Source organism: Naegleria fowleri (assembly GCF_008403515.1).
Source record: "Naegleria fowleri strain ATCC 30894 chromosome Unknown tig74, whole genome shotgun sequence".
In the NCBI taxonomy this organism is placed as follows: Eukaryota; Heterolobosea; class Eutetramitea; order Acrasida; family Naegleriidae; genus Naegleria; species Naegleria fowleri.
The window spans coordinates 188,542-211,712 of record NW_025408006.1 but is presented as its reverse complement, the minus strand read 5'-3'; the positions used below and the strand labels follow the sequence as shown (position 1 = coordinate 211,712).

Here is a 23,171-nt window from a genome sequence, read left to right as displayed (position 1 = left end):
AGTTCTCTTAAATTGTTGTGTGGAAATAGAAAGATCAGTGTGACAAAACTGTAGTCCAACAAACCTCACAATATTATTATGATTATGATACAAACCAACATTTTTGTCAATAATAAGTCTTGTAGGACAGCTTAGAAACCGGTCTAAGCTCAGTGGTTCTGTTCCAGATAATATTAATGCTTCTATTAATTTTTCTTCGTTTCGTTTGATCAGACATGTTAATTTGTTGCATGGTAGTAAAATCAATCTTGTAGTTGTCCATAATCTGAACTGTTGATGCACTTGGATCATTCAAAAACTTTCGATAAGCTACTTCAATTTTGTTGCAAATAAACGGAGAGTAGGCCTCGTAAGCATGTGTCGATAAATTCTTTTCCCAAGACCATTTGGCTTGATAGGCATTACGGAAATGTTTTCTGCGTGTGAGAATTTGAGGTTCAGCCTCTGTCGCATACTCATAGGCATCTCGATAGAAATTATCAACAATGGGATTGAAAGATCCAACTCTCTGAGATCCAGGATCTATTGTCACAAATTCAATCTTATCTGATAAACGGGATGAATGTTCAATGTCATGAATGCATTTCTCAACGTCATTGAGACCAATCACATAGTAAGGTTTCCAAGTTTTGTTTTTCTTCGCGTTGAGCTGTGTGAAAAATTCAGAGTTATGCTTCAATCGTTGATATTCTGTTTGCATATCTCTGTACTTTCTTACTTTGATCGGTGAGATGTCATAATCAGAAAGTTTTTCGCTATCCATCTGTTTCAATAATTTCAATTTTTGTGTTTCCTCGTAATCACGACGTGATTCAAACTCAGAAAGTAGGTAATTGATATGTTTGGATCTATTGGCATAATCAGCAATGATAAGCTTAGCTAAACCCCTCACTTGAATGTACTTGGATTTGTATTGACGGGGATACGTAACGAGATGGTTTTTTACTAAAGATGGATCATAGCCTGGAATTGTAACAGAAAAACCGTGCTTTGCGTACTGTTCATGAACAAGAAACCATTCCATGCATAGAACGGTGTGTTCAACAAAAAATAGACTGGTTGATTTACCACTTACCTTATAGAGTCTGTATTCGTATGTAGTTGACATTCGATCAGGATCAATTAAATTAGTCTTCAACGCAAGAGCTACATGCATGAAATGAAACAACTTTGAGATCATAAAGCTGTGTCAAAAGAACATACCTCTTCTGCTACGAGCATTGGACCAAACTTGATGGCCATCATATCCAAGACTGTTGTTAATGTTGTTACATGATATTAAGGTCAACCTTGGTAAAAGATATGAAAATAATAATAAACAAGAGACTTACCAGGCGGCACAAATGTCAAAGCCCAACAAGATCTCTGCGGGAGACTTGTAAATTCTAAGGACAACTTGAATGGGTCTGCAATTTTGTGCGTAGAAGGTAACGGCAAACTTTGAACGAACAATCAACACATCACCTCCACAGTTCTGCTTAATCACTCGATAAATATCTCTTAATTTGTCTTCTGCTTGTTCTGGAGTCAATCCAAAGAGGAATAAATCAATATCGGATGATTCAAAAGACGTTGGAGTGTTGGGAATGGGAATTGGATTGGCTTCCTTAATTAAGGTAGGCATTCCAAACGTTGGAAAAGTGCTGGTATCCGTTAGAGTTGTAGAACTAGCGGGCATGATCGATCCAGCACCACTGGTGCTTCCAAGAATTGTAGTTGGAGTTGGCATGGACAGTGTTGTTAGGTTGGATCCAGAATTCTGGGTTGGCATACTCATAGTGTTGGAGTTCAACATATTGCTGAGTGGAGTTGGTTGTTGAAATTGCATAGAAAAGATTTTTTGAAACATTGGCAATCCTTGTGGCGTGGTATTGGCTGAAATGGGTTTCAAGGGCGAAGAACCAACTTGGCGTTTGGAAGCAAAGTTGCCATCAGAATGTTCCCAAGAATACTCAAAGGTCATCATCTTGTCTCGTTCAATTTTTTCACTTTCATTTTCTTTGGAATGGTTGTTAGAGAGGTTAGAGGAAGGTTCATCAAAACCTTCTTCTTCATCGTCGCTGTCACTCTTTGAACGAAGAGTCATGTCCTTTTTGGAAACAAAGGGATTTCTACACTTTGGAGGCATCCTTTTACCATCCAATACGCATGCTAATACACTGCCACCAGCTGCAAAGACATTGTCAAAATTAAGGCCATTCAATAAGCCCTTTGTAAATGCAGACCAAGATTGTTTGAATGCCTCCAATGATTCAACGACAACCGGTTCTGAAACAGGTCTTGTATAGCAAGTTTCATCTGTAAATTGAAAGAGCTTTTTAGCCTCAGGTACTGCGTATTTGTTTTTGGCTTCTCCAACCACTTGATGCATCATCGAAAATAAAGGAGACAACAACAAATACTTGTCATCGAGAAGTGGATTATTTCTGTCCTTCACAAATAGCTCTCTTAAAAAGTCTTCCTTTTCCTTGAGTTTGATATTTTCTTTTCCGATCGTTTCAATTGGATATCTGCATGGGTTGAAATATTCTTCCAAAATTTTGTAGAGTTGATAGAACTTGAGCTCATGTTTGAGTTGACTCTTTTTTGTTTTGTCCATCACTGGAAAGTTGTTAAAGGTTCCACTAATGAGATAACTATAAATAATTTGAAACATTGATGCATTTCGATCCAAAAAAATGGTACCCTTCTCGGTTAACATGAAATTATCCGAATTAATGTACTTGTACACAATGAAGTGTGGACGTTCCTTAAATACTCTAAATGGAATATTGAACACTGTTCCTGAAATATCTAATTGGATATATAGATCTGATTGTTGTTCTGTTCCCTCAACAAAGGAAACAAGTCGATGTTTCAATGATTTGGATAATTCCTTGACTTGATTCATTGTGAGAAGCTTCATATCTTTTGTTTTTAAAACGTAATATTCTCGTTTTTCTTTCACTGCATTTTCATAGTTTTTGAATTGTTCTAACCATTCAGGAGGAGCATTCTTTTCCACAAGTGACGCTTTTTCTTGCAAATCTTGAGAGGGCATTTGATCTACAGTGAGTGATGTTTGCAGTGCTTGTTGTTGTTGTGGTTGTTGCAACGGAGCGTTTGATAATTTCTTTTCAATTAAAGATGTAACATAATTGGTCAACTTTTCAGTCAAGAAATACTCTGATTCTGCCTTAATATCGATCAACATTTCAACACTCATATTTTCCAATCCCAAACATTTGACACGTCCATTTTGGCGCAAATGTTCCAACACATATTCAAAGTGGTCAGGATTTCTGTCCAGAAAATTAATGGCCTTTGTTCCTTCATTGTTAGCCGAATCGTACTCAATCGAAAAGTTTGAAGAGAACATGACTTTAAACAAGTTATCAAAGTGTTGTTTGTTCTGACTACCAGCGCTGGTGGGAGTAGAAGCATCTGTAGGTTCTGATGAGGTATCTTGTGTTTTTTTGGAAGAATTTGAGCCCTCATTCAAAGTATCACCTACAAGATGACCCTCACCGATAAGTGTTTTCATCGTTGACCTGAAAAATCGACCTCCTACATTCAACACGACGGGTTCATCACGTTGCATACGTTTAATTTGCAACATTTTCTTGGTTTCAAAAGAATCAGTTTCATTGTTTGTGATTAAATTTGAAATTTCCGGAATGGTATTCGATGTAGTCATTTGGTGATCATCACCCTCACGATCATCATCATTCAAGGATAGTTTTTTCATAAAGTTTTCGAGTGATTTCTCTAATTTGAGCTCTGAAAGCTCACGACTAACCTGTTCAATCAGTTCTTCTTGTTGAGACTCTCTCTGCTCAAAGAAGGATTTAATTTCGAGCTCTTTGGAGAGAATATTGTCGGAAGGTGTATGCTCTATTGATGAGGATTGGAGATGCTGAGTAGCAGAAAAATTCTCTCGTTTTCTCTTGTTGTTGGGTGATTCTGATTCAGAGGGGATCATGATGATGCGAATTTTTTCTTGTGAAGAGAACAAGGTTCCTCGCAATAGAGGAAAATGTAAACAACAAGTTCATCACTGTCCAATTTATTGAAAAGTCGACACCCAATGAATTTTCATTCTGTGGAATAGGCATCGGAGCAATGATTCCAAATAGTTAAAAGATTTGAAGGGAGAGACTCGAAATTATTTAATTTATCATAAATATTACATTAATTTAAATTTAAAAATGTCTTTAAGTGATTGGTGGAAGAAAGCTTCGTCCTCTCTCTTTCCGAAATCTTCATCCACAGAAGGTAGCTCTTTGGTCTCTCATCCTCCGTCCTCCCCTCTTACTTCAAAACAATCTTCGGATTCAGTACAACCTTCGTCACCAACTCGCAAGCCCACCACTCGAAATTTACTTTTCCAAGTCATTCAATATTACTATAGACAATATAAACCCACCGATCAAACACTCACCCTATGGAGATCTGGAACTGTAAAATACATGATCAAACCTGGAAGTTATTTGGCCCTTGGTGTGGTGGGTGTTTGGCTTTCCGATGAGATTTATAGAAAACTTAAAGTTGAAAAAGAGGCTCCTTCGATCTTTGGAAAGCAAGAAAAGATTAAACCTCATACTTTAATTTATGAAACGGATTGGTTATTAACAGATTCAATGATTATTGATGAAGAGGATGAAAATCAACGAAAGCGAAAAAAGAATGTCATTCGAGAATATTTCTTTGGTTCGGACTCTAAAAAAAATCAACAGTCGCATAGTCAAAATCATACCAATGAACAACACGAACACGAGTTGAAAAAATTCTATGCCAAGTGGGATTATCCGAATATTTTGCAAAATCAAAAGCAAGAAGAAATCGGTAGTATTGGTCGAGGTGACAAAATTATTCATCATGTCCACATTGAAAAGTTTCACCCGTACAGCAATGTTCGAAAAGGCTACTGGTCAACACTCCTTGAATATGCCATTGTGCATAATGCTGTAGAAAACGGCTCTGTCTCTTTGAGGCTAATTAAGGAACAACGAGAGACATTTGCGGCCTACGTTTGGAGAAAGTTATTCACAAACCGAGAATTTGAAGCCTGGAAAAACACAAAATACTGGTTACACAATCCATGGAATCTAAATGAAATTTATCTTGATTTGCAGCAAGATACAGAGATCACCATAAACAATTTAAAGAACTACTTGGAACATAACATTTCAGAGGCGTCCGTTCGACAAGTAATTTTGGCCACCCTAAATTCTGACACCACTCTTTCTCCAGAAACTTTAAAAGAGAATTATTATTTATATGTGAGTGATGAGGCATTCAACGAGTTTAAGAAGAGTGGAACAACAAAATCAACAATCCGAGTGACAGAACGCTCAGCAAAAATTGGAGATGTTCTGTTTTGTGTGGGATCTCGATCTCAAAATGCGCAAAGTCACGTCCCTGATGTCTCCTCCATCCGGTTTGTCACTCATAAACCTGAGCCTAAATATATTGAGGATTTTGTACAGAAAGAGAAGAAGAATCATTCACCGATATGGTGGAGAGCATTGGTTATTACTAGTTCTTTAGGATTTGCCATTGCTTCTGTGATTGGATGACGAATTGCCATTTAGTTTCCCCATTTGTTCAACAATAATTTATTTGCAAACTTTTTATGGATACAGGCAATTTTAACGACAACTACACAATTTGTGGTGTTGGCTTCCACAAGGATAGACAAGGCGACCAAAATCTCCTTCCCCAGAAATATTCATTATGTTGACCTCCTAATAATAATTTTTACAATTTGTGGTTAGAATTCTAATGCTCTTGAATTTCATTAAAAATCCATGTCACTTACCATTGTCCAGATAGTAATACAAGTTTTTGCCACAGGTGAAAGAAGGAAAACTGAGCATATGGTTGCGGACTGTTTGTGTTTGAAGTACATCATCATTATCAACTCCTTGATTGCCACTATCCAAGTAGATCACTAATTGTTGTGGTACATTTGGTCGATTCAAAATTGTATTATTAAAGTCCTGTGAAATGATTCAACAATAGATGAGACAATTTGTTTCAAATGAATTCACAAACCTACCTGATTATTCCACCAAAATGAAGAGCTCATACATCCAACTTTTCCATACACTGTCGGACGTGTCCATCCTGCATAGCATGAAATTAAACCTCCCAATGAACTTCCCAAAATTCCCAATTTTGAATGATCCAAAATCCATCTCGTTTTGAACATGTCCATTAAGGTTGGCATTAGTGTCTGTTCGAGAAAATCCAAATAGAGACCTCCCTTCCCTCCTGCACCGACACTATTGTCTCTCGAATAGGTATATTCATTCATTCGATCTGGCGTATTATAAACTCCAATCACGACCACTTCTTCCATGGCGTTATTCGCATTCGAATTCAACATTAATGGATTCAATGTATTTTGAATCATCCATGCTTGATTCATGAACGCTGTCGAGGGATCAAATAAATTCTGTCCATCATGCATGATCAATAAATTATCATAACGTTTCCATGAATTTTCAAAATAAGAAGGAGGTAAATAGAGTGTAATATTTCTGTAATTTTTCAATTGTGGAGAATATATGGAATTGGGAAGTATGAAAATGGAACCTTCTGTGGTATAGAACCATGGATATACATTGAGAGTAATTGGCGTTTCGAGACTCTTCGTTTTTTTGATCTTCCATTTGGATTCATTGTGAAAATCATCATCATCAGGATGTGAACATTGATTTTTCAAATCAAACATGGCATTAGGACCTAATTGCCAATCCCGATCATTCACAAGACATTTCATTTGCAAAATGTAACCTTGACTCTTTAAATCACTTTGTGAAATATTGAGAAAGGTCTCATAAATTCCATCCGCGTTGGAAATTGAGGAAAGAGAAATTCCCGAGGACCAATTTAACGGAGAAATATTTCCACGAACAAACAAAATTGTGTTTTCATTCTTCTTGTTGTTGAAATTCATGTTCTTGTAATAGACTCGGATACGGAGCTGTATCGTAATTGCTTCATTTAAACGATCCACTTGAGAATTGGTGGAGGAGATATGAGGAGGTATGATGGGAATGGCAGCATGGATGGTGTCGTCATGAAGAAACATCAACGCTAGGATGAGACAAGTTGCTGCTGCTGTCAACAACAATCTGACTCTGTTGAGCGATGACACCATTTTTTTATGATCATGAAAAGGATTCGCGAACAGGAATTCCTTTTCACCAAGTGAAACAGTCAGGTTGGCGTTATTCAAATCTTGAATGAGCACCCTACTTGTTCTTCATCTCATTTCTTCAATCGAGGAAAAGAAACAATAATGATGAGTAGAAAGAATTTCATTATCCTTTCACATTTAAAAATAAACGCGCCAAAAATTAAAATCCAAATTCAAATTTTAAAAAAAAAATACTGCCAACACTCTCAGTGGAAGAATTGCATTGAATTGAAACACAACATCATCATGGCCTCCTCCGATGAAGAAGAAACCATAGGATCCTTGGTGAAGGAACAGCAAGAACATCAACCTTCACCTCGGTTGCAAATCAAAAAGAAATCAATAGCAGATATGGAAGAAACTGAAGAAGTTACTGTAACAAAAACCACAGTTGGAAGAAGTAGGAGATCAGTGGCTGGTTCTTCCTCTGCTTCCGAAACTTTGACAACTGTTACTGTAAAGAAAACATCTGAAAAGAAGAAGTCTCCAAAGAAATCGGACAAGGATGAGGAAGATGAAGAGGAAGTTGAGGAGGATGAGGAGGATGATGAATCAGAAGAATTAGAATTAGAATCCGAGGACGACGATGATGATTACGAGTCCGAAGAGGAAGTAAAAAAGAAAAAGAAAACATCAAAGCCAACTAAAAAAAAGAAAGAAACAAAAAAGACCAAACAAGCTGAAAGTAATGGCAAGAAAAAGAAGACCAAACAAGCTGAATTACCATCGGCTGATGTATGCCCTTATCCACCGGACCAAACAACTAAACTTTCTAAAAAGGATATGAAAACATTATTCCGAGCTGCAGGTGTGCAATCAAATTTGGATAAGGTCAAGCAGTGTGTCGAATCATTTGGCTTGGATAATGCGTTAGGAGCTAAAGATTTGGATGGATGGTCTGCTATGTTACAAGCTTGCCGATTTGGAAATCAAGATATTGTGGAATATTTGATTGAGCAAGGTGCAGATGTCACCACTCATGCTTCGGTATGTTTTTTTTCTTAGACGTTTTTTGTAATGCCTTACCTTATACACGACACCATCATTTGCCAATGCATTTTTCACACATAAAATCCAACTGGATGATGTATATTTCTGCTGTTATTTTACACCTCCCACACACCTAACATATCTCAAATGAATTCACCATACAACTCATGATAGGATAAACGTACAACCCTGCATATGGCAGCTCTTTGGGGTTATTCCGAAGTTGTTGAAACATTAATTAAGCATAACAAATCACCAGAATATTTAATGGCTAAAGATGCATGGGGATTGAGCGCCCATATTCTCGCTGAACGTCAAGGTCACAAAGAAGTTGCCAAGACCATACGTGCCTTGGTTCCAGAAGATTTATTAAAAAAAGAAGAAGAAGAATTCAAACAAAAGAAGAGCAGAAAAAAGAAAACTGAGGGAGAAACTGTAAAGAAGGAAAAAACTACCAAAAAGACCACAACCACAAAGAAAACAACTACCACCAAGAAGACAACCAAAAAGAAAATTCTTGAGGATGACGACAGTGAGAGTGAAGAAGAATCAAGTGCTGAAGAAGAATCTGAAAGCGAAAGTGAAGAAGAAGTGCAAACAAAGAAGAGAAAGACACCCTCACGTGCAGCAAAGAAGACTGAGGAGGAAAAGAAGGCACCTGCCCCAAAGAAAGTGAAAAATGAAGAACCCGTCAAGACTGAACCAGTGAAAAAAAGCTCAAGCTCCACCAAAGAAACCTCCTTCACGAAAGAACAAGATCATTGATGACGATGACGAGTAATGTTGATCACCCAATAATTTAAATTAAAAAATGCAAGAATTAATTTATAAGTCAAGATGTCTTGATTCTTGTCACACTGCCAAACGGTATGGCATATTAGATCAGTATTGTCAAAAGAAAGAATGCTTTCCTAAGAATTTGTGAATTGATTTTCATATTTTACTTTTTTCGTTTCGAATCTTTGGAGGAGGACTCCTTGATATAACCTTGTTTCTTGAGGTCAATATATGTTTGCTTGGTGTATACATTTCCTTCTTCATCTTCGACTTCTTCCATCTCACCATCATCCCAATGTTGTTGTTGTACTTGTTGTTGCATATTGTTCCATAAATCGAGAGCATCCTTAATTTTTGTAATGTGATGGAAGTGTCTTGTATTTGGAATTCCCAAACATTTCATACCATTTGCATGTCTCCACTCTTGGAAGTGTTTTTCAAATTCTCTATGACCCCAATACGAATGATTTCCACAAATTTCACAAATATACTCATTTCCTAGCCCTTGCCACTTGTAGAGCCAATAGGGAATTGGCTTTCCATCTGGACCTATTGGTAGATTGAGAGGGTTATTCTTCTTACTTGCATACTTGCTGAGAGGATCATCAGGATTTTCCGTTGCCGCTCTCTTTTCTCGTTGCTGTCTTTGATACTCTTCGTCATCTTCGAGATCCATTTGTTTTTCAATTCTTTCGAGTTCTGCTTGATTTTCTTCCCAGGTTCTAGTGGATTTCTTTTCGACATTGACTTTGGTTTGTTGAATGACGTCGGCAAGCCAATCCTGGAGAAACTTGGAAATTTTAGTTTCCAATAAGGCCAATGCTCTCATCTTGTCCACATTATGAAGACTCTTTCTCTTACCACCACGACGTTTCTTTTTCTTTTGTTCAGCAGAATTCTGCGGTGGTTGTTGTTGAACACCATGGTTGTTAACAGCTTGTTGAGAGTTTTGCTGTTGTTGTTGGTGTGAGGCAGCATTATTTTGTTCGCCTTGTTGTTTCACAAGAGAAGGTTTAAGAAAAGCCCAAGCCTCACTTACATTTCCTTCTCTCCAGTTTTTATCAAAATCCTCTTCAACATCGCGAATCATCTTTTGGATATTCATCAGAGGTTGAGTTCTCGTCATAAAATCAATAAAATATGCTAATAAGCCTTCGAGATAGGTCTTGTATTTTTCTCTATTTTTCACATCCAGAGATATCTTTTCAAACTGTCCAATAGTGTTCAAGTATTCCATATAATCAATTTGGACAGAGACAGGAGTTGGAACATTGTTCGCGACCGATTCCAAGGGCTTTTCATTAATCAAGTCCAAGAACGCGTTATAGTGAGCATGTAAATCGACATACCTTCCGTATAATTCCTCATCCGTAAAAACAACTCCGCTTTCAATTTCGTTTTGAACTCGTTGTCGGATTTTGTTTTGCAATTGTTCATCACTTGACTCTGAAGTATTTCTATTTTCTATTTTCACTGCGAACTTTTTATGGTACTCTCTAATTTCAGCCAATCGAGAATAAAAGCTAGAAATTGTATTGGGGAAGGTTGTTTCGGTGAGTTGAGCCCTCATGGATTTTAATTGATCGGACTCGGCTGAAGTTACACTATTTACAGAGGTTGAGCCGTTTGTATCAGCGACTAGGTGAGATGAATTTGGTTGTTGTTGTAGGTGTTGTTGATGATCATCACTTGACGATGATGATGGTACTCCATAAATATTTTCCTTCAAGTATTGGGCCTTTTCCTGTATTTGTTGTAGATGATAATTCAACCGATGATTCTGATAGACCATATGTTTTTGTGTTTTGGCCCGATGTTTAATTTCATACACAACGGATTTGATGGCTTGTTCAATGTCCACATGAGAGAGACGTGCTTGCTCAACAAGAAGTGAGTTGGACATTTTTTTTATAATTTTTTTTTATTATTTTTTTGTTGTTTTATTCTTTATTATGAGGACAATCATTCAGTTGTGCTTGAAATATACTGAGGACAATCATTCAGTTGTTGTTGTTGAAACAGACGTATCGTGATGATGCACTTGCGTATCAGCATCATGATTTGGGGCCAATTGATACGTATGAATTGGAAAATGACATCCATCTCCACTGTATTCGACATGGAAGGGTGACAACCAAAGTAGAGGATTGTTACCGAGAATGGATTTTACATTGTTCAAAACTCCAATGTCATAGGGATGGCATTTGTGTTGATCGTAGAGGCGTCTCTCCTTGTCCATGGATTCTATGGTTGTCGTGTTGAATAGGATCAATTTAAGGTGATACCCTGCAAAGAATAGCATGGCAAATCCAAAACAAAAACTTATAATATAAATCCAAATTTGATTGAGCTGTAAAATTGATATCACTGCATATTTGGATGTTCCTTGAAGTTTGAGAGCGTTGAAAAGAGTTTTTGACATGGTAAGAACAGCAAAAATACCTCCAATAGAAATCCAAACTAAAAAGAGGAAAAAATATTTGTGATTGTAAAACCCAATACACTAAGGTTGGAAATTGGTGACGATCGGATAAATCCCAAAAGAATTACAAGTTGTTCATTTAAATTATGAGTTAAGAATTACACACGGGTGGAATAATTGTTAAATTCGTAATAGTAAATTTAAAATTAAGAATCATATGTGGATATGACTTACATTATTGAACCAAGGACAAAAATGGTCCATTCTCAGCACACAACAGTTCAACTGTCTGCAATGATGGGCTCGATCTGGCTTTCTTATCCAACATCTTTCACAAATTCGAATTTGACCTCGAGAGTTCAATTCTGATGTTTGCCGATCTGGAAAGGATAATAAATCTTCCTCTTCGTCATGCTGATGAGGAGAGCTATTAGAGTTTGGTTCATGATTGTTGTGAGATGACTCTCCATGTTGGTCATGCATGACTTCTTCTGATGTGACACGGTTGTCGGCATTTTCTAATGAAGAATGCAGATCCACTTCTCTTAATCGAGATCTAAAACCCATGACTTGATGAATTTCTCGTTCCAATTCAACAAGAAAATTAGGTCCTCTTCTCTTATACCATTCAATTTGCTGAGGCGTGAGAGCCCAAGTTTTGTCGTCCTTAAACACAAAACCTGGATGAGTGAAAATACACTTGTAAAAGGGATATAAAACGCAAGCCGAAATGAAAGCAAAAATGATGAAATAAAGAGCATGAAGTAATCGCTCTATTGCAGAATAATCGGAAGACACGACAATCGGAAGGGCAAACGTAAATAAATAACCCAAAATAACCCACAACAATAAAACAAGAGCCACACCTGTAAATATCCACGAATACCATCTCCGATATAGTTTCAACTGTAGTGGTCCTCGTTTTACCTGATGCTCTCTGTTAGTAGTTACCGTATACAAATGAGCATTATTATTGGTTGGTGATTCCTCTTCATGTAACATATTGGCATTAGTGTGCTCATCCGTTGAGTTATTATTATTATTACTGGATAATGTTTTCGTAGGTTCCTCCTTGTTGGATGAGGATTGTGAATGATCTTCCTCTTCTTCCTGATCAATCCAAATATTATGCTCTTTTTGATGATATGAAAATTGTGGTTGTCTTGATCGATCCGTATCGGAATGGGTATCACCCTCCGAATCAATCATCACCTCAGAAGCAAATGAAGGCATTTTTTGATGACTCGCGTCTTTTGATCATTGTCTTTTAAAGAACATCAATAATGGTATCCATCCAATATTTGTTGACAACTCTAAATGTCGGCTCAACCTTCCTTGGACTTGAGAATGAGGTTTCAAGCATAATATTTCGAATCTTTGAGTTCCTTAATTTAATCATTTTCACAAATGACCTCTTTCCCAGTTTTAACAGCCTCAATGACAAAGACATCTTGATTTTGGAAGAATGTTGCGAACCACTCACACACTTATTGGAACGAGCATTCAACTAATTCAACAGAACTTCCATGTCAGTGCTTTCATGTATAGACACACTCTTTAGCTGTTCAAAATTATGAACTTGTCATTCGAGGAAGGGTTTGTATACACTCAGGATGACCTCTTGATTGCCAATCCAGTTGAAATTTTGAACGGTTATACATGCTACCAAAACAATTACTTGATCCGAAATACTTTTGGAAATAGCAGAAAATTCCAACCTGCAGGATCGTATTTTGATCCTTCATTCAAAAAGGTTGTGAAACATTGGCCAATCGGCAGGTATATGTGATGTTGTGTATAATTGGCAACTGGCTACCGTTCATAGCTTACGATCGGAAAACACCGATTTTCTGTTGACCTTTGTACTAAGGAATTCAAAGAATATTGCTTAACCTTCGAAGGTGGCAAATCTCGAAAAGGAAACCATCAAGGATTCTCCACTGTTCCCAGATAGGTTGTTCGAATGTGACTCTTTGGATCGTCGGATAGGATCCTCTGTTTTGATTCTGATTTACCAACAAGAAAAACATCATTCCTTTGAATCAAAAAACGATGGGCTCTGGTCTCGCAAAAACTTCATCCCAACAGTGGTCAACAACCAACAGTACATGGTCAAGTGAAACTACTCCTTCTACGACGAATGGAGGACGACAACGTCTTCTCAAAAAACCTTTCGAATATACTGTCCATCCACAACCATGTGAACATTCACCTCATCGATTAACAAGCGTAAGAACATCAATGCCCACGTTGAAAGCAATAAAGAAGCATCGAGAACATCTTGTTACATGCAGGACTGTAAAGCAGCATGCTCGTTTATTGGTCCAATCATCTCAACATGAGAAGGCAAGAAAGGTCCTTCAAAAAACAACCTCGACACCCATTCATGATGATAATGATGATGGAAGTGGGTCAATGAGAAGAGCCTCCTCCTTACCAGAAACACATGTAGTGGACCACATGGACCAAATAAGCCATGCCCATTGGACTGAAGAAACATATCAGAAGAACTACTTGCTCGCAAAGAGGTCGTCGTTTCTTGAGGAGAATGAACCCACCGAAGCAGAAAATTGTGGAATGAAACGTCAAGAGTCTGAGAATGGATCGTTTGATTCAACAAGAACCATCATGGTTGGTGGTGTAGGAAGGCACACAACGTTCATGAATTCACAAAACTCACAACCCAACATTTCAACGTCCTTGTTCTCAATAATTGGACGACCAACCGTGATGCCTGTTGTTGAATGTTCTTCTTCCAGTGCAGCAGAACAATCTTCTTCACATTATATTTCTCAACGATTCGATGATAGAAATCTAACTCCACTCGAGGAGGAGACCATGATGATGGATATCAACCCACTTAGTGGCTTGGCTGCTGAAAACTCTTCTCATCGATCACTTTCAAAAGAGACTTCAACTGTTTCTTCTCCAAGACGGAAGCAGCTACTTGATCTACCACAAGCTTCAACGTTCAATGATCAAGCTGAAATGTCTCCTGACGAAAATTGTATCATTATTTCGAATCACAAGAGTGGAAACTCCTTGGTTCGATCTTACAGCTCACGCTCCCTTTTAAAAGACATTCCCTCTCCAGTTCAAGTCATTCAAAAAGACTCTCTACCTCGTCGTGGAAGAGGTGAACCGTCATCCTCCTTTCATTCTCTTCAAACATTGTATTCACCATCGATGACGAACTACCACTCACAATCAGCTTTAAAATCTCTTCTTAATCCATCTGTTGACAAGCAAATGCTGGAAAAAGTTCCCTTGATCACTGTGACTCGACCAGAGGAACCACCTTGTTACAGTCATTTACCATCACACTCAAAGAGGAATGGTTCTTCACATGTACCCAAAAATAGGAAATACCTTGATGTTGTCGTCATGATGTAGCATCATTTCTGAATAGGCCTGATTGTGTTTAAATGAACAACCCAAACAAGGGTTAATGGAATACACTTCCCTTCCTCAATTCTCTTGAGTCTTTCTCTCATGGTTTTATTTTCTCTTTCAACCTTCCTCTTGGTAATGAGAACAATCTTTCTAAAATTTTTATTCTGATATTTTGAAACTGTTTCAAAGTGCTGTCAAAAAAGAAAAATTTAGGAGCAGAGGGAATCGAACCCTCGTCTAAGGAACCACAATCCTTCATTCTACCATTGAACTATGCCCCTTTACAGTAAATAGATATCTAATTTATATTTAAATATCACTCAGAAGTAAACTTTCAAATGAACTAAAAACAATTTATTTGTCAAAAAAATATGTCACCAAACCCCAATGAACTAAATTAATCACCAAAAGATTGAAGGAAGTGTTAAAGGGAAGATTTTCATTAGCTCAATTTGGTGGTGAAGACGGCAGAGAAACTATTCACAGAGTCCTTTCAATTTACAATATGATTGCTTGGGCAAAAAAGGACAAGAAACCTTTTTATGGTTTGGCTGTTGACATCAAAAAAGCTTATGACTCATTACCGAGAATTATGCTTCGTGATGGACTGCTATTCTTAGGGATTGATGAAATTACTGCTGATGGAATTCTGGAAATATTAGGTGAATCTACGACAAAGTTTGTTATACCTAATGGTAAATCTGAATGTTTCAATGTGAAAGATGGATTGAAACAAGGCGACACCTTCTCTCCCCTTGCATTCAAAATTGCGCTTGAGCCTCTCTTACAATTTTTAGAAATAACATATAATGGTGCTAGTGTTGCAAATTATTGGAACATTAGTACAGGCGCATGGATTGATGATTTGAACTCATTTTCCAACGAACTACCTGAAATTGAAAATTCTTTGCATGACATTGAAACCTATCTTCATGGCTATCACATGGAATTAGATCATTCCAAAACTAACCTCTTCTCTGATAAGGAATGTAGTATCAAGACATTATCTGGAAGTACGATCAAAAGTAATGATTCTATTATTATACTTGGTAATAATATTACCAATAATACTGAGGAACAAAAGAAATACACTACTTCAATTATTGAAGAAGTTAAAAGAAGAACTAACTCTATTGGCTGGAATTTTCCAATACAGAACATTGTCAAAATTATCAACACAGACATTGTTCCGTATGCACTGTACCACCTAATTCCTCTTGCTAATGACCATCTAGAGAAACAAATTGATAAATTCTTTCGCAACTTTATATGTGAAAGATTAAGAACCAAGAGAAAATTAGCTCTCGAGTGGTTTTATACTCATCAAGACAAAGGTGGGCTTGGATTAATTTCTGTTCAAGAAATGAGTTACTCGGACCTAATGTGTAAAGTCAGAAAGTTCCTTGAACAATATGATATTTGTCTTGGATCTTCTACAAGATTCCTTTGTGAACGAATCAAACAGGAGCATGGTTTTGACATCCTCAATGATCCAATCCCTACTTGGTATAAACCAGACCCATGGATTCCTCAATATCTCAAGAGAATAATTTTCATGAACAAATCTTCCAATATTAGATTGTGGCATTCGAGCGACCAATGGCATGAAAAAACTCTCATCCCTTATGGAAAATTCCCTAAAGGTTTAAGACAATTTCTGCTCTATAAAGATTGGAACAGATTAAGTATGTGGGTTCCTGACCCTAAAAATTTACAAGTGAAATTACATAATGACATCAAACATTCCAATCATGTCACCCAAATTCGCAACATTCTCAATAGCATGGATTTTGGAAAAATCAAAGACGAAAGCAAATACTACAAATATGTTGGTAACAACACATCCATGTCAAACCTCTTGAACAAAGCTACACTAATTGGTACTGACGGATCGTGTAACAATAATATTGCTGCATACGGTATTGTAACTGATCAGAATGTTTCCATCTCAAGTCACACCTTAGGACAAGGAACTTCCTACAACAGTGAAGTTCAAGCGCTCCACACAGTTGTTAGATTGCTAGATAACAACACTCCTAGAACAATAGTCATAGATGCGAAAAGTATTTATGACCAACTTTTCCAATTCAGAAAATCTAGAGATCCTTATGTTGAAGAAATTCGTAATTATTTAAAAGTGAAGGATCAGATCAAAATTATGCATGTTAATAGTCATACAGGTAAACAAGATATCTATAGCCTCATAAATGAATTAGCAGATAGGGCTGATAAGAAAGGTGCTGATTGTAACAATATTCTTACTAATATTCCATCCAATAATTGGTATATTATTATCAACAATGTATTATACACTCAAAACACTAGACAAGCAATGTACAAACTTCTATTTCAACGCCTCCACAAAAGAACATATACGCCAAAGAACCTTCCTCCCAAGAACAGAAAGTTCACCAACATTTACCCCTCAATAGGAATCGGTTTCAGAACCTTAAATCTAATATTTAAAATTAGAGTGAACGTGATGAAGACTTTGGAAAATTTAAACAAGATATCCAAGACGAACTTGCTATGTCCTTGCTGTAGTAGAGAGACAATGCAACACATTATTTTTGAATGTAAATACTATAGTGATATAAGAAAAGAAATGTTTAGGAATTTATATAATATCTCAATATATGCAAAGAATAACAAGAAATTCTCCAAACGACTATTGTACCTCATCAAGACTAAACAAGATATCCATAGCCTAACAGGTGCTAAAGTTGGATTGGGTAAGAAATGGGACAAAGTATTTACTAAGGAAGCTTATCGATCTATTACTAAAATGTGGATGAAACGAAATCATTTTTTCATGGAAGAATTGAAACTCACCTGGAATGAATTTGAACAACAATACGATTTTAATCCCAATTTCATTGATTTGAACAAGTTTAAACTATACATGAAATACCCACGACCATGAATAATAATTGAAATTTACAACAATATTTGAAATTTACACTAACCTTGATGACAAACAATAATTGAAATTTACAACAATAATTACACTAACTTTGATGACATGAACCACCTTTAACTGTACTAATTGCACACACAGCCATGAATAACGTTTGAATTTTCGAACAAATAAACGCATGGACAGTGATAACAAAAAAAAAAATATGTCACCAAACCTCCAGATTGCAACAATTTCCACAACAGTGTTTCAAGCTCCATCAAGTTTATCAATGCTCGTTCAAGAAGTGTGGAAATGAACGATCACGGGATAAAGGATTCTCAAATGCGTCCCTCAATAAAATGTAAGGAACTGTCAGAAATCGTCAACATTAAAATGTAAAAAACCAGACAAAAATAAAATAAGCCTGCAAACTTTTTACTTTTACGTGAAAGTCACCTCTTTTGGAGTGGTTCCGAAGATTTTCAATGTATTTAGGAGCTGCCAAAATTTGATTTGTATAGTTTTATTATTAACTTCTAAAACAAAACAACATTACGGCAATAACATCAAAACACAAGCATTTCTGTTATCACACAAATCGTGATCATGTCATCTTCATCCAATCATCATTCAAAAACCTCTCCATCAACATGCACTTCAACAATCAGTGAAAAATCTTACAAGATCATGTCCAGTAACTATTGTCCTTGTTGTTGTACTAGTAACAGCCCCAATCAATCATCCTTTTCACCATCATTTGCAAAAAGTTTGACCACCATGACACCACCAACTGGAACAACCACTCCATCCTACAACAACAAGTATAATATCTTTGTAAAACCAACCAAAATAACAACATATAGTTCCTCTCCATTGGAGTCCTCTGCTCCTTCTTTCTCTGATGGCGTTGCTGCCATCCAAAGAATAGCATTGAAATCTTGTTCAGCTTGTTCCAAACAACATCAACCAATAAGTGTCAATGTCCATAATCACAACAATTCCTTTCAGTCTTCAATCAGTACCATTTCCAAGGTCACTTGTTCTTCCATTCCATCATGCAAAGCATCCGCAAATCAAGAACAAGAACTCAATACTGAAGAAGTTGAAGAAGATTCATGCCCATTCTCCTCCATTTCATCCAATCGTGTCCTGGAAACCATAAAAACATATAATCGAATTGATTCTTTCATTGAGATGCAAGATGAAGGTTTGAAAATTTTGAGATCTTATTTGAGACAACGACAAAATGAAGAATATTTGCTTTATTTGGAAATGACTCGAGAATATAAAAAGAAGAGAGAATTGAGAAAGAATGAAGATTCTGACTTATTATTACTATTAGAAGAGTTTGAAAAAGTTTATCAAGAATTTTTGAACTTTGAAAGTGTCACTTGTATGAATATTCCTGCAGGTTTGAGAGAACAATTTGTAAATGTTTGGATTGAGAAAGGAACTCTTTATGAAGCAGTTCACCAATCGACAACCAATCATTACAATGCATGGACAGAAGAGACAAGAAAAAGTGTTGGATCTGAGGAGGGCAGTGGACAATCACCATACCTGCCATGTGCACGACCCATCACAATAAGAAATGGTCATTTGACAAATATTTCTCTTGAATTGGCTCAAAAGATGAGAAAGTGTTTGGATGATTTGTTCATTTCTGTTCAAATTCAATTCAAGAATGAAATTATGCCACATTTCAAAAAAACAGAAGACTTTAAAACATTCCTTCTTACAAAGCTCATCGAATTGAGTTCTCAACCTCAACAAGATTCAAATCCTTCCAATTCTGCTTCACTTTCACCAGAGACAGTACTTATACAAGACTTTTTGACACAAAATGGTGAATTATCAAAATATTGTAAAGCCTTTTCAAAAAAGAATTTGATCACCATGGAACAAATCAGAAATTTCACTTCTGATGATTTTCGTGACAAGATTGGAATTAAGAAAATTGGTCACTTGAAACGAATGGTCAGACTCACCAGAGAACACTTCATGCATGAATAATAAACCATCAGAAGAATCTATTTAAATACAAATATGAAATGAATATACAAAAGGATTGCGCGGTTTTTAACTGTAAACCGTTTCGCTAAATTTAACTTGTGAATTTTTGGTTTGTGGCGCTAAAATTTGCGCGCGAATTGGATGATGCCAAGCTCTTGACTGAAATTTTATCATACATTCCACTCTTTCTTATCACTGTGATTCCATGTAAATTGTTTGATATTTGGTTTAGCAATAAGTTTGCAAGAGAGTAGGTTCATTCTGTTATGATGTGATTTGCAAACCCAATACAAGAGAGTAATACTTCCAATCCATCGAGTTCGTTAAAAACTAGATTAAATTCTACTTGTCAATGACAGAATTGACACTTCAAAAGGTCATGAAATAACGGAAGCAGAATTCAAATGGATGTAGTTGTTTTTAAATAGTCGCTCTCACTATTTTAAAACACAACAGATGACATGTTTTTTCTCCACCTTTGATATGAAACGTGTTGTCGAAATGTCAGTTCTGAAACAATTTTTGTGAACACATTTGTCCTAAATTGCTCGCTTGGAATCGGGTGAACTTGGAACGATGATTACGCCGATCAAAAAGAGTTTCTCTCAGCTCATTTCAAGAGAGGGTGCGGAAGTGCTTGACACGAAGAAAGTTTTCAAGAATCCTCTCATAAGATCTATAAATTTACAAGATAAAGTGTCACACAGAGATATACAACACACAGAGAGAGCAAAACAAAATATCGTAATACAGTGTTCTCATTGTGGATGATGTGTTTCCTTATCTCTTTCAAGAACGTTTGAAAAAAGCCTTGATCACTTATTCGTGTCTTTCAAAGATCCATCATCTTCGAAAAGATCATCATTGTCTACATCCTTATTCTTTTAATAGAAACACAAAAAGTAATCTCTGTCCTCATCTTAGTCGATCGTCATCATTCTTCAGACTCTCTTACAATGGTTAGTAAACGTAGCAAAAGTAGCAAAAGTAGAACGACCCATTCCAATCAAAACATTCGCAATGGAAGTCTTTCTTGTCTTGAAGACAATTCACTTCCATCATCATCAACCTCTTCATCATCTTTTAATCGTGCTTCCATCAAAACACCTACGACGACGAAGACAGCGACAACTCGCACAGGCAAGACCTCTTCCTCTTTGACAAAGAGTCGAAACAAGAATTCTTTGTCAAATTCCATTTCGGGAATACTCTTTTCATCGACTGACACCAATCGCTCTTCATCATCCTCTCCATTCTCTTCTTCGAAAGCAAGATCCTTGAACTCTTCTTCAACTTTTACCAAGTATCTGCACCCCATTTCTACGTCAAATGTCATTCTCCTTAACCAAAATAATTCCAACTGTTCTAATGTCAAGGTTTCTGATTCTTACATTCCATCATCCAAGAGGGTTTCTACCAAAAAAGGAGAAGAACTCAAAGATGAAGAAGAGACATCCTCTTCCTCTTCATCATCCAGTCATGTGCGAGAAACCATTAAAACGTACAATCGAATTGACACCCTTATTGAGAGGCAGGATGAAGGTTTGAAAATTTTGAGATCTTATTTGAAACAACGACAAAATGAAGAGTATTTACTATATATGGAAATGACTCGAGAATATAAAAAGAAGAGAGAATTGAAAAAGAATGAAGACTCTGATTTATTATTAAAAGAGTTTGAAAAAGTTTATCAAGAATTTTTGAACTTTGAAAGTGTCACTTGTATGAATGTTCCTGCAAGTGTCAGAGAACAATTTGTAAATGTTTGGAATGAGAAAGAAATTTTCTATGACTCTTTGGAAGGACAACCCTTATCACACAGCCCCTCAACAACCAAGACTTGGACAGAAGAGACAAGCAAGAGAAGCAACTCTGAGGAGAGTGAAAATCTTGGAGGATCCTCACCTTCTCATAGAACCAGTCCATTACTGTCATCACTTTCTTCTTCTCCACCATTGTCAAGTTCATTATCATTGACAACTCGTCCAATAAGTGGCAAATTCACAACTATTTCTCTTGAATTGGCTCAAAAGATGAGAAAGTGTTTGGATGATTTGTTCATTTCTGTTCAAATTCAATTCAAGAATGAAATTATGCCACATTTCAAAAAAACAGAAGACTTTAAAACATTCCTTCTTACAAAGCTCATCGAATTGAGTTCTCAACCTCAACAAGCTTCCGAATCCCAAACTTGTTTCTCACTTTCACCAGGAAAAGTTTTGATTCAAGATTTTTTGACACAAAATGGTGAATTGTCAGAATATTGTAAAGCCTTTTCAAAAAAGAATTTGATCACCATGGAACAAATCAGAAATTTCACTTCTGATGATTTTCGTGACAAGATTGGAATTAAGAAAATTGGTCACTTGAAACGAATGGTCAGACTCACCGGAGAACATTTCATAACTAATAAACAATCACAAACTTTATAAAAACGAATGAGTTTAAAAGTATTCTCACCCTAGATGGTTTTACATTTCAAGAAGGTTGAATCTTTCCTTGAAGAATCTGATGAAATGATTTTATCGAGATGTATGAGATTCAAGTTAATGAGAAAATTTCAATGACATCAATTTTTATTTAGATTAAGGAGTACATTCTTGACCTCTTCACTTCCAAAAGGATCAACCTTATTGCAAATCTTCACAAACTTCAAAAGAGTTTAGAACATATCTCGAATGATTCCAAAAGACTCAAAGTGGAAATGCATCCACTACTGTAGAGAGTGGAAAGAACTTTTGATGACTTTATTGTAAGGAAAAGTGTGGTCTTGTCAGAAGGTGGACAAAGGAACGACCACAACAAATATATTCTTGATGTTAATTCGAACAAAAATATGATCTAGTGATTTGATGAATCTTTTGATGTTGATAAAAATTGATGTTGTCATGAAGAGCTCAAATGGTACTTGTCGTGAGTGGTTTGAGTGAGGACCATCAAGACATCAATAAAAAGAAGGCACTTCCGAATGTGTGAATGGATTACAATTTTGTTGCAGACTTGTCAAATTTGATAGATTCCTTTTTGGTGGTTGTTGAGCTAGCTGTGGTGAACCAAAACTCTGATAGTCCATTGCTTTTTCTGGATTTTAAAATTTTAATACTTTGATTCACAATCGACCAAACACAATTCACTCACAGCAATCAACACACCAAGAAATTATTTGTGTCAATGGCCCTTCTTTTCAAGACAATTCTCGACTTTCATGATAGCCTGACACCATTATCCAACACAATTGAGAACTGACATGTCAGAAGCTCCTTTATCAGTCTTCACTTCTGAAAAAAACATGTCATCTCCAACCACATCAAGAATTGACGTGAACTCTGTTAGAGCGTACATCGAACCAGTTGCATCTCGTTCTAACCAGGTCAGATCCTTTCAAACAATTTAAGAAGAGCTTCTTGTTGACATGCAACAAAAGTGTTTCAAAACAAAATAACTTGAAGAGACACCAACAACGAGCCAAATTGTTATCATTGAAGATATCT

General features: G+C 36.4%; 10 protein-coding genes across 10 annotated transcripts; 6 read left to right on the top strand and 4 right to left on the bottom strand.

Annotated features, from left to right (window-relative positions):
* Nucleotides 1-106: 106 nt before the first annotated feature.
* FDP41_009927 (uncharacterized protein) lies at nt 107-3,961 on the bottom strand (the record flags this gene model as incomplete). The annotated part of the gene is made up of 4 exons (XM_044713938.1): nt 107-997; nt 1,076-1,146; nt 1,204-1,253; nt 1,332-3,961. The coding sequence occupies 4 exons, from the start codon at nt 3,959-3,961 to the stop codon at nt 107-109; spliced, it is 3,642 nt and encodes a 1,213-aa protein (XP_044556420.1).
* A 226-nt stretch (nt 3,962-4,187) lies between these two features.
* Nucleotides 4,188-5,558, top strand: FDP41_009926 (uncharacterized protein; the record flags this gene model as incomplete). Its single annotated transcript, XM_044713937.1, has 1 exon — nt 4,188-5,558. The coding sequence occupies one exon, from the start codon at nt 4,188-4,190 to the stop codon at nt 5,556-5,558; it is 1,371 nt and encodes a 456-aa protein (XP_044556419.1).
* An 82-nt stretch (nt 5,559-5,640) lies between these two features.
* Nucleotides 5,641-7,147, bottom strand: FDP41_009925 (uncharacterized protein; the record flags this gene model as incomplete). The annotated part of the gene is made up of 3 exons (XM_044713936.1): nt 5,641-5,726; nt 5,801-5,981; nt 6,041-7,147. 3 exons carry the CDS (start codon nt 7,145-7,147, stop codon nt 5,641-5,643), a joined length of 1,374 nt encoding a protein of 457 aa, XP_044556418.1.
* A 285-nt stretch (nt 7,148-7,432) lies between these two features.
* On the top strand, nt 7,433-8,941 carry FDP41_009924 (uncharacterized protein; the record flags this gene model as incomplete). Its single annotated transcript, XM_044713935.1, has 2 exons — nt 7,433-8,173; nt 8,351-8,941. The coding sequence occupies 2 exons, from the start codon at nt 7,433-7,435 to the stop codon at nt 8,939-8,941; spliced, it is 1,332 nt and encodes a 443-aa protein (XP_044556417.1).
* A 175-nt stretch (nt 8,942-9,116) lies between these two features.
* Nucleotides 9,117-10,856, bottom strand: FDP41_009923 (uncharacterized protein; the record flags this gene model as incomplete). The annotated part of the gene is made up of 1 exon (XM_044713934.1): nt 9,117-10,856. The coding sequence occupies one exon, from the start codon at nt 10,854-10,856 to the stop codon at nt 9,117-9,119; it is 1,740 nt and encodes a 579-aa protein (XP_044556416.1).
* Nucleotides 10,857-10,949: 93 nt separating this feature from the next.
* Nucleotides 10,950-12,608, bottom strand: FDP41_009922 (uncharacterized protein; the record flags this gene model as incomplete). Its single annotated transcript, XM_044713933.1, has 2 exons — nt 10,950-11,456; nt 11,610-12,608. 2 exons carry the CDS (start codon nt 12,606-12,608, stop codon nt 10,950-10,952), a joined length of 1,506 nt encoding a protein of 501 aa, XP_044556415.1.
* Nucleotides 12,609-13,427: 819 nt separating this feature from the next.
* Nucleotides 13,428-14,768, top strand: FDP41_009921 (uncharacterized protein; the record flags this gene model as incomplete). The annotated part of the gene is made up of 1 exon (XM_044713932.1): nt 13,428-14,768. The coding sequence occupies one exon, from the start codon at nt 13,428-13,430 to the stop codon at nt 14,766-14,768; it is 1,341 nt and encodes a 446-aa protein (XP_044556414.1).
* Nucleotides 14,769-15,273: 505 nt separating this feature from the next.
* Nucleotides 15,274-17,691, top strand: FDP41_009920 (uncharacterized protein; the record flags this gene model as incomplete). The annotated part of the gene is made up of 1 exon (XM_044713931.1): nt 15,274-17,691. The coding sequence occupies one exon, from the start codon at nt 15,274-15,276 to the stop codon at nt 17,689-17,691; it is 2,418 nt and encodes an 805-aa protein (XP_044556413.1).
* A 582-nt stretch (nt 17,692-18,273) lies between these two features.
* FDP41_009919 (uncharacterized protein) lies at nt 18,274-19,680 on the top strand (the record flags this gene model as incomplete). The annotated part of the gene is made up of 1 exon (XM_044713929.1): nt 18,274-19,680. One exon carries the CDS (start codon nt 18,274-18,276, stop codon nt 19,678-19,680), a length of 1,407 nt encoding a protein of 468 aa, XP_044556412.1.
* Nucleotides 19,681-20,636: 956 nt separating this feature from the next.
* FDP41_009918 (uncharacterized protein) lies at nt 20,637-22,112 on the top strand (the record flags this gene model as incomplete). The annotated part of the gene is made up of 1 exon (XM_044713928.1): nt 20,637-22,112. One exon carries the CDS (start codon nt 20,637-20,639, stop codon nt 22,110-22,112), a length of 1,476 nt encoding a protein of 491 aa, XP_044556411.1.
* Nucleotides 22,113-23,171: the final 1,059 nt, after the last annotated feature.